Raw genomic sequence first — 15,891 nt, forward strand, 5'->3', positions numbered from 1 at the left:
TGGATCATGTGTAAATAACAGGAAGATCAGGGCCTTACATTGCAATGAACATTGAGTGTATAGTGTCAAATATTCTTTTCTGCTTTTTTTTAATGTACTAACAGCACGTCCCATTTTTATAAAAAAGTGAATTTTGGCAAGAACCAAATGCCTTTTCCTGTAGTTTTATATTACAGAGAATTTTTTGTAATGAAGCTCACTTGCAAACACTGGTTAACCCAATAATTTATGTTACATTCAAAGTGTTTAGACCACACACACACAGTCTGATACTATCCCAAAATCTCAATTCACAAGCAGATGGCAATTCAGAAACTAGACTGAAACATTATCATGTAGAGCAGCAGTTCTCAAACTTTAGCAACTGGAGGACCCCTATTTTGATTTAAAAATTTTCACGGACCCCCAAAACCCCCTCTTAGCCCCAGGCCCTGACCCCACTTCACCCCTTCTCCAAAGGTCCCACCCTTGCCCCACCTCTTCCCACCCCTGCTCCACCCCTGCCCCTCCTCTTCCCCGCCTCTTTCCGCCTCCCTCCCCCAAGCGCATCCCGTCCCTGCTCCTCACCCTCTCCCCCAGCGCCTCCAGCTGTTCCCCAGGATGCAGGAGCCACTGGGCGGGGAAAGAGTTGATCAGTGGGGCCTACAGCCTCCCTGGAGTACCATCGTGGCCCCCCAGGGGTCTACAGACCCCAGTTTGAGAAACACTGATGTAGAGACAACACAGCTACTAGTGGTTGCATGTTAACATGCTCTTCTGAGATGAGTGCATGAGCTTAGATATGTATTTTTTAACCTTAACTCTGACACTCTTTGTAGCTGCGTGTAATAGGCCTGCAGTGTTTGCCTAAACCTCCTCCTGGCAGGTGTTGATCCTGCTGCAAAAAAGTTAAGTGGGTGCTGCTGACTCACTCAAGTAGATGATTCATTAAGAAGCAAGGTGGGCACGGCTGGCGGGAGAGAGAGGCTCTAGGCCAGGGGTTGGCAACCTTTGGCACAGGGCACATGAGGGTAATATGCTGGCAGAACGCGAGACATTCTGTTTACATTGACCCGTCTGCCGGCCAATGGGAGCTGCGGGAAGCAGCAGCCAGTAAGTCTCTGTGGCCCGCGCCACTTCCCGCAGCTCCCATTGGCCAGGAATGGCGAACTGCGGCCACTGGGAGCTGCAGGGTGCCGTGCCTGCAGACGGTTAACGTAAACAAAGTGTCTCACGGCCCGCCAGTGGATTACTCTGATGGGCAGCATGCCAGAGGCTGCCAACCCCTGCCTTATGGTATAAAGTCAGCCCACAGGAAGGGGTGTGTTTGAACTCTATTAGAGTCTATGTAGAGCAGGTTGGGGGGAAAGAGCCTTCTTACAATGGGCTAGATTGTAATTTGCCAGTCTGCCTTGAGTAAGGGGGTGGCATGTGGCTGCAGCAATGCAGGAGCAGACCAGAGTCATAATTCCTCCCTTATTCCAAGGAGGGAGTAAGTTACTTCATCTCCTTCCATGGAACATTTAACTCCCCACAGCTACTTGGTCTGGAAAGTAGTGGAATGGAGTCAAGGCTCCTCCTCCTGCTGCCCCTTTATGCCCTCTCCCTGTCCATCTCCTCCGTGCAGGGGGGAGAGGGGGAGCGTCATGTATAGGACTGGCCTCTGCTCAACCCACCACTGTTGGAGGAGGGCCAATCAAGGGAGCAAGAGGGAAGTGGGTATTTACTCACTTGTGCAGCCCAGGAAGGGTTGTGACAATTTAGCCCAATGAGACTTTGACAAACTCTGAAGTGCTGTTGTTTGGAACTGCTCTGCTACTCAAAGAACAAATAGGAGAACTCAAGAGTCCATGGGCAGTGCATGATGAATGATATTCTACAGTTAGTTTCATCTGACCACCTGAAATATTCAGTCCAGATAGCTCATTTGATGAATCCGTTAATTTGCTGTATGGACATAGTGAATCAGCTCAGACAGGAGCTGTAATGTGTAGGAACAGTTACAGAGGATTGCAATAAGAGTATTAAAGAATTGGTGAAAGACAATGGGCCAATAAGTCTTCTTATTGTCTCCAAATTACTGCACTTAAAATACTATAGAAAAATTATATAGAACACTGAGGGTAATTCATTAACATAACCATACTATCCACTTGTCTTCTTTATGATGTCTGTGTACCATGTTTCACACAATGGGGCTCAGATCCCGGGCCTCTAGGCACTCCTGTGGGATAAAATATAACAGAGCAGCTCATTCTATGTTCAGTTTTTCCCCATGTCCAGTTATCAATGCATGAAACTGCAATCCTGATCATTTTGCATTTCATTCCTTCAACTTTTAAATAAATAAATTCTGAGTTGGTAAAAAAATTTCTACAATTCGTCAGTGAGCAGATTTTATTAAAATCACTGCCGGCATGTCGTATCACTGGGTTTGCCCTAAAACCATGAACCCAAATCAGCCAAAATTATGTTTGGCTTCCACTCTACCATTTCTTATGCAAGCTCTGAACCAAAGGAAAACACTGGCTACCATAGTAGGGAATTGATTTCTTCAGTCAGGAAGCTGTGCATATTATCTGCTGTACTGGACCTGACGGGGTCAATCAAGTTGAAATTAGACACCATGGCTGCAGACGGATAGAAGCACTGCTCCACAGTCACAGAAGCTAGTACTTTGGACAAAGAATGATGTTAGTGGTCACAAATTAATGTTCGGTGACCTCACAATACTATATAGCTTCACTTTGCCTCCCAGGTCTGTTGTAATTAGGGTTTTAAACACCTCTAACATTCCCGCAAGTTAAGCACATCTCCAATTTATTGGACATGACACAACATTAGCTAGGCAACAACTTTTACAAAAATACTTGAATGCTATTTCAGACTTACAAATATATAGACATCAGTTCTCTTCACTGGAAAATACAGAAATCTCATACAAGTCTCAAATCAGCGTTTTTATAAAAATAACAGGAACAGAGTGGAAATTTGTGGCCGTCACTTACACTCCTGATTGTTCGATACACAGAAATATTAACACCGGTCCAAATGTTGTTTCAAATAAAATATAAATATTTGGCACTTTGGTATTGTTTTCCACCGAGGATCTCAAAGCCCTTACTAAGTGCTAGTGCATTGAGCCTGCCAACAATCTTGTGAAGGATTATTATCTTCATTTTACAGAAGTGAAAATGAGAAACAATGTTTAAATGGCAAGGAGACCAGGAAGTAAATTGAATATTTCATTACTCCTAGGCCTGTGCTTTAACTACTAGATTGTACTTCTTCTCTTAGCTGTGATTTTCTCTTATTAAGTACAAAGAAATTCAGGCCGTTTCAAATGTAACGTCATCCTATATATACTAGAAACTATTGTAACGTATTCAGAATTTCCTGGATGCTCCATTTTTAAAGGGCCAGATTCTGATAACCTAACCCAGAGTGACTAGTTACTTCATGAACAGTCCAATAGATGTCAATGTATCATGTGCTGTTCGGTCTGAGAAAAGGTATCAGAATGTGGCTCAAAGTACAATTAGAACTGAACAGGAGTGAGTCTCTTTTCCTGTCACTGCAAATCAAGTGTAGCTGTTGAAGTAAAACTGGAGTGAAAGGAAGAGCAGGCTCTATAATTTTTAAGCAGTAAATTGTGAGTTAAGATGGGATTTTAAAAGGAACCTAAGTGTGTGTGTGTGTGTGTCTACACACCTATGTACGTACTGCAGGGGAGTAAGAGTTAGGTATAAAACTCCCATTGAAATTCATAGCCCTAAAGCCTTTTTGCCCCTTAAACAGTATCTTGGAAAATACTATGTTTTACAGGGGGAGATTAATTGAATCTCTCCTTGTTGAATGGTGACATCATGATAGAAGGCAGCTTAACTGTATACTGCTACAGTGTTCCACACACGGAGCTTTTAATCAGGGTGAGAGTTTAAAAGATCCTCATTATGCCCTAATAAATGACATTTTTAAATGTGCTGTCATAGGCAAATTAAAATACACAGTTCTATGAAACAAAATGTTTCTCTGTTTTATTATTAGAAATGTTGCTACTAAGTGGAAAAACACTATAGGCTCTACTCTTTCCCTTAACTAAGTCAATGGCAAAGCTCCCATTGAGTTCAATGGCAAAACGCCAGCTTCAGGTCCCCACCCCCACCACCAATAGTTTTAACGGCAGCAGTATCAAGACTGTAATGTAATAATCATTTTTGTTACCACCTATCTGTCACTGGATCTTCACTTCCCATTTTGAAAGATTAAAGTTGTGATCCCCAATATATGTGAGGTACAGATGAAATCTCATCATATGATTGACAGTGGAATTGAAACATAACATTGCATAAGTAAAATGAATCATGATGGTGAGATCCTGTACCAGGCACTTACTCCTACATATGAAGAGAAGACATCTGACCTGTACCTGATCTAACTTTATCCTTGCTGGCAAAATGAATTGCAATTTAAAACTGTTTGTATTGCAAAAGGGGACCATCTACATCCCAGCATCAAGAATGCGTGTGTGAGAGAGATTTTAAATTAAAAAGTAAATATTTCAATGATGCATGGTTTGTGTTCCTCATCTGTCAGAACAAGTACTGAACGAAATACTATTACTCATAATGAGGGCTTTAGCCTTACCTTTGGATACCCTTAGTAACAGCTGCAATTGAGAACATTTTTAAATAGAATTGTTCCTTTAGATCATCTTAGATTTATGGCTTCTGAAGATTTTTATGAAGCTTTAAAAGCAAACCAAAACAGTGAGATGGCATGTTTTTGAGTTAGAATTGCTCCTGAGAATTAAACACTCAACTGACCATGTTTAGGGAATTTACAATTATAAAACTAACGGCTTTATAAAAACTCACGTCACAAGTATCCTTTTAAAAACTTTAAATCCCAGGTTACTAAATTGTCAACATTTCAAAGTCTTTGGTTTCTAATGAATCAACTATTTTAAATCCAAATATGTCCATATTCACAAATTATCCTGCACACCGGCCCCAATCCTGCAAGGGAATGTGTGAGCATGCCCCTTTGTCTGTTTGGAGCCTCGTTTAATTCAGTGAGGTGCCATGCAGCCATAAGGGTCTTGCCAGGATTAGAGTCATAGCAAATCAGGGTTATGCATGTGCTGTACTGGAGCAGTGGCCTTAATTCTGAGTGGATGGGTCTCTTCTTAGTGTTGTTCTAATGCTTGAAATCTATTACTCTACCTCTTCCTTTTTCTTATATGTAGCTGTCTAAGCACTTTGACAATTCATACTTTGCCTCTGTATGCTACTCACTTCAGCCTACTGAGTCAATAACGCTTCAAAATAAACCAGTTCCATTCAAAACAGATTAATCAGACAAACTGCACTGTCATGTAAGTAAGGTTTCAACAATCTTAAAAGAAATATTTCTCTCCTCCCCCTTTTATCTTTGAAGGGGAAAAAAATTAAATTAAAAGCAAACCCTACGGTCAGCACTCAGGTCACTGTGACACAAAGCAGCACAAGCTAGTAAATCTAATAAGGCTGACAATCTAGGCTTGGTCTGCCAGTATATCCACTGGCTTCTGAGCCACGCAAAATTGGGAAGGCTTTGGATATTGGCTCTGCGGCAGCAGGCTGACTTATCCAGAGGAAAGAAAGGTCAGCCTTCTGCCCAAGCGGGAACGAGGAAGAAGAATCACTGTTGTTCAGAGCTGTTATGGTGTATAGAGGAAGGAGAGTTAATGTAAGTGAGTTTCCTGCATTTGCCAGTTCTGGGACTGTTAACTTGTGGGACTCACTCTTTTGCAACACTGGGGAGTAGATGGATCTGGCTCAGTCAAATGGCCAGGGATACGTATTTATGTATGTGTCTGGCACCTATCCCAATTGTATTACCAACAGAGTTTACTTACAATACACATCTACAAGCATAAAGCTTTCAATACACTAATTCAGCACACTAGGACACAGATGTTTACCTGCTGTAAATGGATGCTTGTCCATTTGTTTTCATATACCATTTTACCCCAGCAAAGGATCTGTACCCACAAATCTCCAATTAGTCTAATAATCTCTCTCCCTTCCTTCCTCCCCCCCCCCAAAAAAAAGCTGTCCTGACAGCGCTTACATCTCCAGTGATGCCTTCCTAGGGTCTATAATGGCTCTGCCACCAAACTCACCCCTTTACCCAAAAGCTGTGAATGCACCACCCCACTCACACAGGATATAGGACCTAGCAGAGGGCCTCCTGCCCCCCACTCTCAGCCACGGTTGCTTCCTGGGGCAGTAGGGGATTCACTACTGATAGTATTTGTTTCCTGCCTCTGGTTTATAGCCTCATCTGAGTCATTTCTATGCTTTTAGATTAGGGCACACGAGAGCAACTAAACACGCAAGAGTTCTTAGCAGGTCTTTTGATGCCACAAATCCTCCATCTGGTGCAAGGTTTCCAGATTAATTTCAAGTTGAAAACCATGAAGTTAAGTTGCTGAGCCTTGTCCCACCACCTGCACCATGGATCCTGGCCCAACAAAGTTCTTTTTGGGAGGTAGGGAGGTTATCTGTTTTATCCAGCAGTATTAACTAATCACTGTGGCAGGTTTGTTTCCACAGTTTAAAGCAAGTGACAGAGAAGCCTCAATTAAAGAAGACTCCATTCAGTCTTCTGCTATTTAAAAGTAGAGGCTCAGTTCTTAACTACACTTTTTAGACATGGAACTAGAAAATCTGCTTGCAATACAGCTCCGGGAACAGCTGAATAACAAAAATATCCAAGCTTAAGTTTATGGTGTCAGACCAGCAGGCCTGATCCAAAGCCCATTGAAATAACAACCATTGACTTGAATGGGCTCTCGATAAAGCCCAGATATAGCACACAGACTATACTTTCCTGGGTCATAGTCACTAAGAAAAAATAGGTCAGGTCTATGCGCTGTCTGTTCGGGGTCTTCTTGACCTTCTTGGATGATTCCGAGATAAACAGGTTCAGGTTATATGTAACAGAGAGGGCCAATTGGTGACACTGGGAAGTTGCTTATTTTTGCTCTTCAACACTTTGTTACAGCCTTCCAGTTGCAAACATAACTGTTTCTGGCAGGGCCAAGCAGTTTAAATTTCAAATCAATCATTTGCATAAAATATATATGTTTGTGTATGCGGACGTGCACAGAGAGAGAGAGAGAGAGATGGCTGCACTAAAAAAAGATGAAAAATTGCAGTAATGCTAAAATGACCCTAGAAGGTTATTTTTCATTTGTTTTGTTTTTTTTAAAGATCGGTCTGAAGCAGCAGAGGATAATACTGAACGTCTCAGGAGAAGAAAACATATAGCAGATAGAACAGAAGAACATGCAAATGGATGTGAGAGACTTGGACTTAAACCCACTTTCCCAAATTTGCAGAAAACTAAATAATCATTGGGATTATGGTAGAAAGAGGGAAAGATTTGTGTAATTTGCAGAAAGAATCAGAAATTTCATTGGTACAGTCCCCTCATAAGTGGGCAAGAATTTTAAAATGTATCCTGTCCATGTATGCTATTGCTCTACTGTTTATAGGGTGCCACACTTCACCCATAAGACTCTCCTGTTACTAGACTGCGCTGTAAAATTCAGCACGAGGAGATCCAGAATTGTGAGATCTTGTTTAAATACCATTTACACAATCATTAAACATGACAGTTTTAGAGATATTTGCAACTTGCAGGTCAAAAATGACCTTAATCTTAACCTTAATCTTAATACAATGAAAAAGTTTATATAGACAACTGCAAAGTCTCAGAAAATCCTACAGAAAGCTAAGTTTATTACTGTGCTTGCTGCTGGATTCCTGGACAGGTCTGTAGCTGATCAAGAGCTGCTGCACATTAGATCTGTACACTATGGAAAAACTTGTGTTCTGCTTACTGACACAATACAGTTGGAAGCAAAGACAGATGACAGTCTCAAACTAGGGAATAAAACAGCTTAAGGAATTACATGGGGATCAGGGCAGGAAAAACTGTTTTGTCTATATGTAGATGATGCAGCACTGAATACAGGATTTCCAAAGGGTATGAAGGCCAAATTTAGACAGACTTGTCAGGTGGCTGTACACTGCAAAATATACAACTGTGAACATGCTGTTATGGACACTCTTCTCTGAGATTTAGATCTTAAAATGTTTTTTAATTTGGAAAGCTTCTTTTGGAATTTACTATTTATTCCCAAAAGATGATGGTAGCTTAAGCTCTTGCTGATGATAGCTTTGAGGCAAGTGTGAGCTATTGCGGAGGTACCTGCCATATAAGGTGGGTTGCCACAGCACTGAAGGCAGTGATAAAAATGTTTGTTAAACTAGTACCCACTTGGAACATATTGCAGAAACTCAGTCAGAGATTTGTGTAGCCTGAATTTAGGGGCATTCTTAAGATCATATTCACCATTCCATATTGTAAATTCAAAGGTGGGATGGTTAGGATGATTTTCTGGCATGGCAAGGATGTGTGTTTGAATAGGTTAATGACAGTGAATAGAAATGGAGTACTTGTGGCACCTTACAGACTAACCAATTTATTTGAGCATAATGAAAGCTTATGCTCAAATAAATTGGTTAGTCTCTAAGGTGCCACAAGTACTCCATTTCTTTTTGAGAATACAGACTGACACGGCTGCTACTCTGAAACCTGACAGTGAATAGTGTATTTAGTGAATGAAAAATCTTGCCATGCTGTTTTCAGGACCCGCAGCAATGGCCGCCTTCCCAGAGAGCTTGCAGAAATGGTATTATTATGCAATGGATTAGTGAGCAAGTGGGGTAAAGCATGTAGCCTGGGTACAAATGTAAATAGTGAATGCAAATACTACTAACAAAAAATCCACCATAATGCAAAACCAAAGAACTCTTGCAGCTTAAACCTATAATTTATTAAAATATAAATGCTATGAAGATCAGAGTTAAAGTCAGGCTGTGGTGGAAAAAAAAATCAAAATCACTTAGCCATAGACCGTCAAAATTTCAAATCCGGTCATTCAGAAAGAAAGTGACATTGTCCCAGCTTATCTAGGAACATTTCTCTGCATCCTGCTTGTTCTCTTTTTGTATCTATTTGGCTAGGGTTTTTTTCATCTTTATTCTCATTTTTACTGTAGCTTGCTCTCATGCACCTCTTGGAGGCCCCAGCCAATCAGCATGCCAACCCCTGGAAAAGGTATTTCTGGGAATTTTGGAGAAATAGGACATGGCTTCCAGGGGCAGATAAAATCACTAATGCTTTTGATGATTTGTAGTCTAATAGTTGGTTTTGCTTCCCCTTGAGCTATTCCTACATTGTTTGAACCTAACTGACTGAAGTGATCACATGAGGCGTTTCATATCCATGTCACAGAAAATATCACAGCAATTCTTCAGTAAAACATTTCACTCCCATTATAAAAGTTATAACATTCTCTTTGATCATATAACGGTACTTTACTTGTACTCACAGCCACATTAGCCTCCTTTACTATTACTCCAGTTATAACAACTTGTCTTTGTAAACCTCAGAAAGGTCCACTGAATGGCATTATAATGAGACTGGTGTGTATCAAAGCTTCAGTAATCATTCTTTCCATTTATTTGATCTCTCTATAATTTGATTTTATTGGGTGTTTGAGTTATCCAGTTGCACATTAAGATCACCAAAGGCTGCAGTCATTAAACATTACTGAATGTTAAAGTAAGATATATTTAAAGCATCTAAAAGATACAGTAGGGGCTATATGGATTAAATTTAAAATCTGTAAGTTTAAAATGAGAGTTAAGTGGTTTAGCTTTACTGATAAGTGTCATACTGTTAAGGAGAAACAGAAATAACAGCAGGATATGTCCGTATATATTCTACTTTATATATTGGTTTCAATGGGAGGAAAACACTGGCATTTCCTTAATCCTTCCCATCTTTGAAGAGAATTGCTTCAGTTTTACTTTGGTATGGACACACACACACACTCTCTCACACAAAATGTTGTTGCCACTATGCTAACTACCTGTGAAGATACCGTACCACTATCAATCTAAACCTGGATACTGTACTTTGAAATGCTACTTCAGAGAGGCAGGTTAGTAAGTAAAAGGGGACATTTCCATAAGTAAATGTGGCTAATATACATTTTAATTTATTCAGACTTTAATATTTATACATATGCACACCCACCCACCCTCCCAATATATTAGAGTAAAAGTTTACTCCATGTCATAGCAGAAGTTTTCAAAGGAATAATATGAAAGAAAAAATGTACAAGGTAACTGTTCTTAGACAACTACAGATTCCGTTTGTTAACTATTGTTCTCGTGAATTCCTAAGGAGCAACCTATTCCGGCGTACAAAACTTTTCTGATGACAAATATCAGTTGTGATTTTAACAGTAAAATAAATCAGGAGCGCACAATATGGACATCAAACTTACACAGTAAGGTGGTAGAACAAATATCCTAAAGTCCTGACACTGCAAAATACTGACCAAAATAAACCGCAAAATCCTGATCAAAATAAACAAACAAACAAACAAAAAAGGCACAAAAATTGTCTCTTCAGTAAGAGAAAAGACATTTCACTTTTTGTGAAAGAGAAGAGGTTTCACCATCCCTGCCAGAATCTTGGGTAGCTGGGCAGCAATCACTTCTGACATCATTTCCGGGAATTCGACACTCAGTGCCCGGGACTGGAGAAATGTGTTCAGACAGAACAGATGGAGTTGTTTCACTATCTGGTTTTCATGAAATACAAACATGTGAGAATTTAGACTACTAATAATACATTTATCTAAACATGCCCGATGATTATTTTAAATATCTCACTCAATCAATGCCATTTTACATATGTCTATCACCATAAAATCATACTGTGCATAGTCTTGCGTTGCAAGCCAAAAGGTCTTTTCACTTCAGCAGTCACGACCATATCTAAATGACCACTTCAGTGTATAAAAAATGGGGTAACACGCTAACCCCACTGTAAAATATCCCCAGCTTCATTCAATGAACAGGACAGACAGTCCTCATTTAATATTTTTTTTACCCTCATTGTGAAAGATGTGGTCCCATGACTTATTCACTGCACACTACTCAACCCTGCTCTGAAAAGAGAATTATTAAATTCCTCGTGAGCTTTTCTATAGTGCTCACCATTATAGTATCTGAATACTTCACTAATGTCAATTTAGCTTCACAAAACCCCTGCAAGGTAAGAATGTGATATTGTTCCCCAGTTTACAGAACTGAGGCACAGAGATTAAGGCCAGAAGTGCCCACTGATTTTGAGTTCCCCTTTTGCGTGACCCAGAACCGGATTTTCCAAATCAACAACGCAGCATTGCAGAGTGCTTCATGTGTTCAATGCACATACTGAACGTCAGTTGCAGCTGTGAGTGCTCAGCACTTCTACAAATCAGATCCCAAGGTATCAAGTTTGGCAGGCAGAAAATGAGGAACACACAATTAGTGACCACCTGTGTAAAGTCTGGCTTAAGCGACTTGCCCAGCATCACAAAGAAACTGTAACAAATGCAGGAACAGACTCCAGTTCTCCAGGACATCATTCAACTGTCTTAATGGTAAAACCACCCTTTCTTTACCTGCAAACCCCTGCCTCTCTCATTGCACACCTTCAAACTACTGCTGTGCGAATAATAGAATTTTTGGTTCTCTGGCATTTCCGATATAATAATTTCAGGTTGAAACGTTTTGTTTAGAGTTTGAGCATTTTGAACGTTTTTAACATAAAATTAAAAACAATTTCTAAATGAAAAGTCATTTCTAATAAAAAAAATCTAAACCTTTCTTTTAAAAAATGCCTAAACAAAATGTTTCTATTTTACTGGATTTTTGTAGGTTCTTTTCAACCAGAATAATTCAGCAAAATCTATTTGAGTTCTATTCTATTCTATTGAGTTCTATTTGAGTTCACGAAAAGTTTTGATGTCAGCAAATCTGCATTTTCACCAAAAAAAGTTTTGAGCTAATGATTTCGCTCAGCTCCACTTCCAACTTCTGCAGCAAATAAGGCAGGCAACAACCTCCTTTCCTACACAATCCTAATTCATTCCAAGAGCAGATCCATCCTGTGCATTGAATGAGGCAGGCATCCTGTGGAAAACATAGAATGTGACCTATAAAAAATATCAAGGGAATTAGTTAGGGAAGTGGACAGAACTGAAGAACTCAAGGATTTGAATGTGGAGGAGGCTTTGAATTACTTTAAGTCAAAGTTGCAGAAGCTGTCTGAAGCCTGCATCTCAAACAAGGGGGAAAAGTTTGTAGGGAATGGTTGAGGATTAAGCTAGATGACCCAGCATCTCAAACAAGTGATTAAGAGAAAGCAGAAAACCTACAAGGAATGGAATACGGGAGGGATCAGCAAGGAAAACTACTTCTTGGAGGTCAGAAAGTGTAAGGATAAAGTGAGAATTGCCAAAAGCCAAGCAGAGTTGGACCTTGCAAAGGAAATTAAAATCAATAGTAAAAGATTCTATAGCCATATAAATAAGAAGTAAATAAGGAAAGAAGTGGGACTACTAAATATTGAGGCTGTGGGGTGGAGATTAAGATTATTTAGGCATGGCCCAACATCTAAACCAGGGATTGGCAACCTTCAGGCATGCGGCCCATCAGGGAAATCCGCTGGCGGGTCGGGCCGGTTTGTTTACCTGCAGCATCCGCAGGTTCGGCTGATTGCAGCTTCCATTGGCTGCGGTTCACCATTCCAGGCCAATGGGGGCTGCGGGAAGTGGCGCAGGTCCACCAGTGGATTTCCCTGATGGGCTGCATGCCAAAGGTTGCCAATCCCCGATCTAAAAAAATACTTTGCTTCAGTTTTTAATGAGGCTAATGAAAAGCCTGGGGTAGTGGCAGGGTGGCTAATGGCAAAGAGGATACGGAGGTAGAAATGACCACATCCGAGGTGGAAGTCGAACTCAAACAGCTTAATGGAACTAAATCGGGGGGAGGGGAGGGGATGTTGCGGATAATCTCCATCCAAGAATATTAAAGGAACTGGCACATGAAATTGCAAACCCAATAGCAAGGATTTTTAATGCTTCTGGAAACTCGGGGGGTCATACCATATGACTAGAAAATTGCTAATATAGTTCCTATTTTTAAGAAACGGGAGGAAAGTGATCCAGGAAACTACAGGCCTGTTAGTTTGATCTCAATTGTATGCAAGGTCTTGGAACAAATTTTGAAAGAGAAAGTAGTTTAGGACACAGAGGTGAATGGAAATTGGGATAAAATACAACATGGTTTTACAAAAGGTAGATCATGCCAGACCAACCTGATTTCCTTCTTTAAATGATAAATTATTTTTTAGATAAAGGAAACCCAGTAGATCTCATCTACCTGGATTTCAGTAAGGCACTTGATACAGTTCCACCTGGGAAATTATTAGTTGCATTGGAGAAGATGGGGATCAATATGAGAACTGAAAGATTTTTCAGGAATTGATTAAAGGGGTGATTACATTGAGTCATACTGAAAGTGAACAGAAAGGCGGGAGGGAGGTTGCAAGTGGAGTTCTTCAGGGATTGGTCTTGGGATCAATTTTTATTTAACTTTTTTATTACTGACCTTGGCATAAAAAGTGAGATTGTGCTAATAATATGTACGGGTGACACACAGTTGGGAGGTATTGCCAATACGGAGGAGGACTCAAATATTATACAAGAAGATCTGGATGACCTTGTAAACTGGAGTAATAGAACTGGGATGAAATTTAGTAGTGCAAAGTGCAAGGTCATGCATGTAGGGACTAACAATAAGAATTTTTGCTATAAACTGGAGATTTATCAGTTGGAAGTGACGAAGGAGGAGAATGACCAATACACCCAGGTCTATCACAGGATGATTATGAGCCATCAATGTGATGCAGCCGTGTAAAAGGCTAATTCAGTCCTAGGATGCATCAGACGAGGTATTTCCAGTAGAGACAGGGAAGTGTTAGTACCATTATACAAGGCACTGGTAAGACCCCATCTGGAATACTGTGTGCAACTTTGGACTCCCTTGCTTAAGAAAGATGAATTCAAACTGGAACAGGTGCAGAGAAGGATTACTACGATGAGCAGAGGAATGGAAAACCTACCTTACAAGAGGAGACTCAAAAAGCTTGGCTAGCTTAGCCTAACCAAAAGAAGGCTGAGGGGAGATATGATTGCTCTCTATGAATACATCAGAGGGATAAATACCAGGGAGGGAGAAGAGTTATTTAAGTTAAGTGCCAATGTGGACACAAGAACAAATGGATATAAACTGGCCACCAATAAGCGTAGGCTCAAAATTAGGTTAAGGTTTCTAACCATCAGAGGAGTGAAGTTCTGGAACAGCTTTCCAAGGGGAGCAGTGGGGACAAAAAACCTAACTGGCTTCAAGACTGAGCTTGATAAGTTTATGGAGGGGACGGTATGATGGGACTGCCTACAATAGCATGTGGCCCGTCAGTGACTGCCAGTAGCAAAAATCCCCAGTGGCTGGAGATGGGACACTAAATGGGAAAGGCTCTGGGTTACTACAGAGAATTCTTTCCCAGCTATCTGTCTAGAAGGTCTTGCCCACATGCTCAGAGTCTAACTGATCACCATAGTTAGGGTCAAGAAGGAATTTTCTCCCAGGTCAGATTGGCAGAGACCCTGTGGGTTTTTCACCTTCCTCTGAAGCATGGGACATGTGTCGCTTACAGCTTTAAACTATTGTAAATGGTGAATTATCTGTAACTTGAAGTCTTTAAACCATGACTTGAGGGCTTCAGTAATTCAGCCAGAGGCTAGGGGTCTATTTCAGGAGTGGGTGAGGTTCGGTGGCCTGCAATGTGCGGGAGGTCAGACTAGATGATCATGATGGTCCCTTCTGACCTTAAAATCGATGAATCTATGAGCCTATGTGCATAATAGCACAGGCAACTGTAATTCTGATATTTCCTAACTTTTGCATGCTTGACTTTCTGAGCTTAATAAAGTTCGTTTAATGTGTTTTTTGTGTGTGTAATTTCCTAGGTTTTAAAAACAGCAATTGAAAATACAGAAACTCCATCCTGGGGCATCACATTAACACCAACATGGTTCATTTTTCATGGTTGGAATGTTTAGATCCACAGCACAGACCTCTGCCACTTGAGCTAAGTGACAGCAGTAATAGGTTGTTATCCTATATGTGATCCAGCACGAGGCTCTCCATTCCAGGCTCGCAAGGGGAGCGTACTCTAGTGGGTACCGGCTTTTCTGCCACTTTCCATAAGCTTTGCCATTGCTTCTCCGTCCCCTCCAGCCTGTCTGAATCCCAGTCTCCCACTCCTCCCCGTCTCTCCCTTTCCTCATACTCAGTCCCAGCGTTCTTGCCCAGTCAGCCTCAGGTCTCCCTCTTGGCTGCTCATCTGATCTGTCTGTCCCCTTCCCCTCCACTGGTTCCCAGTCTCAATCTTCCTCCCCAGGCTCCTCATTCAATCTCAGTCATTCCAATCACCCTCTCCCTGGCTCTTTATCCCAGTCTCTTTGCCAAGCCACTCCCAGTTCTCCCCCCTGAAACTCCTTGTCAACTGTTTCCCCTGCCCCCAGACTTCTATCCCCCTTCCACTGCAGCTAGTCCCCATCTCCTTGTCCTGCCAATTCCAACAGTCTCCCAGTTCCTCGGATTACAGTTGCCCCCCATCATTCAACTGTTTCCCACTCCCCGATGTCCCTCTTGTTTCCCTCACTGGCTCCCACTCCCAGCCTCCTTGCTTCTCCCAACCTCAGTCTCCTTGTCCAACTAGTCCCAGCCTCCCACTGCACCCTTCCCTTTCTCAGTCCCAGCCTGCCCTCTCCCTGGAGACTCCCAAGGAGCTTGAGAGGTGGAGACTGGAGCTGAAGGCTGCCAGGGGAGGAAGAAGAAAACTGTGACGAAGAGTTGGGTTTGGAGGAAGACTGGGAGCTGGGGGTAG

General features: G+C 41.3%; 2 protein-coding genes across 5 annotated transcripts in view; one reads left to right on the forward strand and one right to left on the reverse strand.

Annotated features, from left to right (window-relative positions):
* ARHGAP42 (Rho GTPase activating protein 42) overlaps nucleotides 1-15,891 on the forward strand; it is a 378,378-nt gene that overhangs the window by 331,248 nt on the left and 31,239 nt on the right. The window contains exon 23 of one of the 4 annotated variants that reach the window (XM_073337938.1): nucleotides 7,239-7,428. The exons of 1 other annotated variant lie outside the window; for it this stretch is intronic. In XM_073337938.1, the coding sequence (XP_073194039.1) occupies nucleotides 7,239-7,378 (140 nt within the window). In that variant the 3' untranslated portion in view covers nucleotides 7,379-7,428. Of the gene's footprint in view, nucleotides 1-7,238; nucleotides 7,429-15,891 lie in introns of those variants that run through there. 2 more of the 4 variants (XM_073337919.1, XM_073337956.1) reach the window with 2 other exon arrangements.
* PGR (progesterone receptor) overlaps nucleotides 10,146-15,891 on the reverse strand; it is a 54,472-nt gene continuing 48,726 nt past the window's right edge. Inside the window, exon 8 of the mRNA XM_073337968.1 lies at nucleotides 10,146-10,690. Within this exon, the coding sequence (XP_073194069.1) occupies nucleotides 10,535-10,690 (156 nt within the window). The 3' untranslated portion in view covers nucleotides 10,146-10,534. The remainder of the gene's footprint in view (nucleotides 10,691-15,891) is intronic.

Source organism: Lepidochelys kempii, chromosome 1 (genome assembly GCF_965140265.1).
Source record: "Lepidochelys kempii isolate rLepKem1 chromosome 1, rLepKem1.hap2, whole genome shotgun sequence".
Taxonomy (NCBI): domain Eukaryota; kingdom Metazoa; phylum Chordata; order Testudines; family Cheloniidae; genus Lepidochelys; species Lepidochelys kempii.